The following is a 700-nucleotide window of genomic DNA, read 5'->3' as shown; positions in this document are numbered from 1 at the left end:
AATGCATTATCATTAAATCCGTTGCCAAATGCAAAAAACAAGGCTGGACGAGACGGCGTGGAAGGCGGTTCTTGTCGTCGAACGGCAACCTACGCCGACGCGACCGATGCGAGGATGATGCGCCACCGCAGATGACCCCAAAACTAAGCATCTCGCCCATGACACCTCGACAGCTCGACTCGTGATGGGCCAGAAAGGTCATCAGAAACGTTCGAGAAAAAATATGCTGCGCTTACCAACGGAAGCCAACGAGCTCACGGTGGACGACCTCTGGTACCAAGACGCAGACCACTTGCTCGGCGACGCGCCGCCGAATCTCACGAGCCATGAGTGCGTATTTCGCCATGACCCAACTAGTACCCTAGAGCGTCGTTGATCTCTCCATGAGAATGCTAATGCACCAACGACTCGTAATTGAGATACTGGTCCGATGCTATTGTGTCTCACCTCTGTTATACACCGCATTGCACTAAATCGCGGGTACATAGTCACCAATCACATACGTGGCCATGGGCGGCAAGAAGAGCAAGAAGAGCGGACGCAAGAAGCAACGTCTGTCGAACGGCCTGTCGAACGGCCAGCCGAAGGACCTCCGGAACGGCCAGCACAAGTCGTCCAACGTCGAGATGCAATCAAGCCAGCTGGACGCGACGGCCGAGGCCTCGACGCCGACCGCTGCGCCGCCGACGTTCGCCGTGAT

The 700-nt window shown here is 56.1% G+C and overlaps 2 protein-coding genes across 2 annotated transcripts in view; both read left to right on the top strand.

Annotated features, from left to right (window-relative positions):
* SDRG_07023 (hypothetical protein) overlaps positions 1–185 on the top strand; it is a gene marked incomplete at its 3' end in the record, with an annotated part of 1109 nt that extends 924 nt beyond the window's left edge. Inside the window, exon 2 of the mRNA XM_008612840.1 lies at positions 132–185. Coding sequence (XP_008611062.1) covers positions 132–185 — 54 coding nt within the window. The remainder of the gene's footprint in view (positions 1–131) is intronic.
* A 25-nt stretch (positions 186–210) lies between these two features.
* SDRG_07022 (hypothetical protein) overlaps positions 211–700 on the top strand; it is a 3497-nt gene continuing 3007 nt past the window's right edge. Inside the window, exons 1-2 of the mRNA XM_008612839.1 lie at positions 211–334; positions 489–695. Of these exons, the coding sequence (XP_008611061.1) occupies positions 224–334; positions 489–695 (318 nt within the window). The 5' untranslated portion in view covers positions 211–223. The remainder of the gene's footprint in view (positions 335–488; positions 696–700) is intronic.

This window comes from Saprolegnia diclina, assembly GCF_000281045.1.
Source record: "Saprolegnia diclina VS20 unplaced genomic scaffold supercont1.20, whole genome shotgun sequence".
Classification (NCBI taxonomy): Eukaryota; Oomycota; class Saprolegniomycetes; order Saprolegniales; family Saprolegniaceae; genus Saprolegnia; species Saprolegnia diclina.
This window is presented reverse-complemented; position numbering and strand designations above follow the sequence as displayed.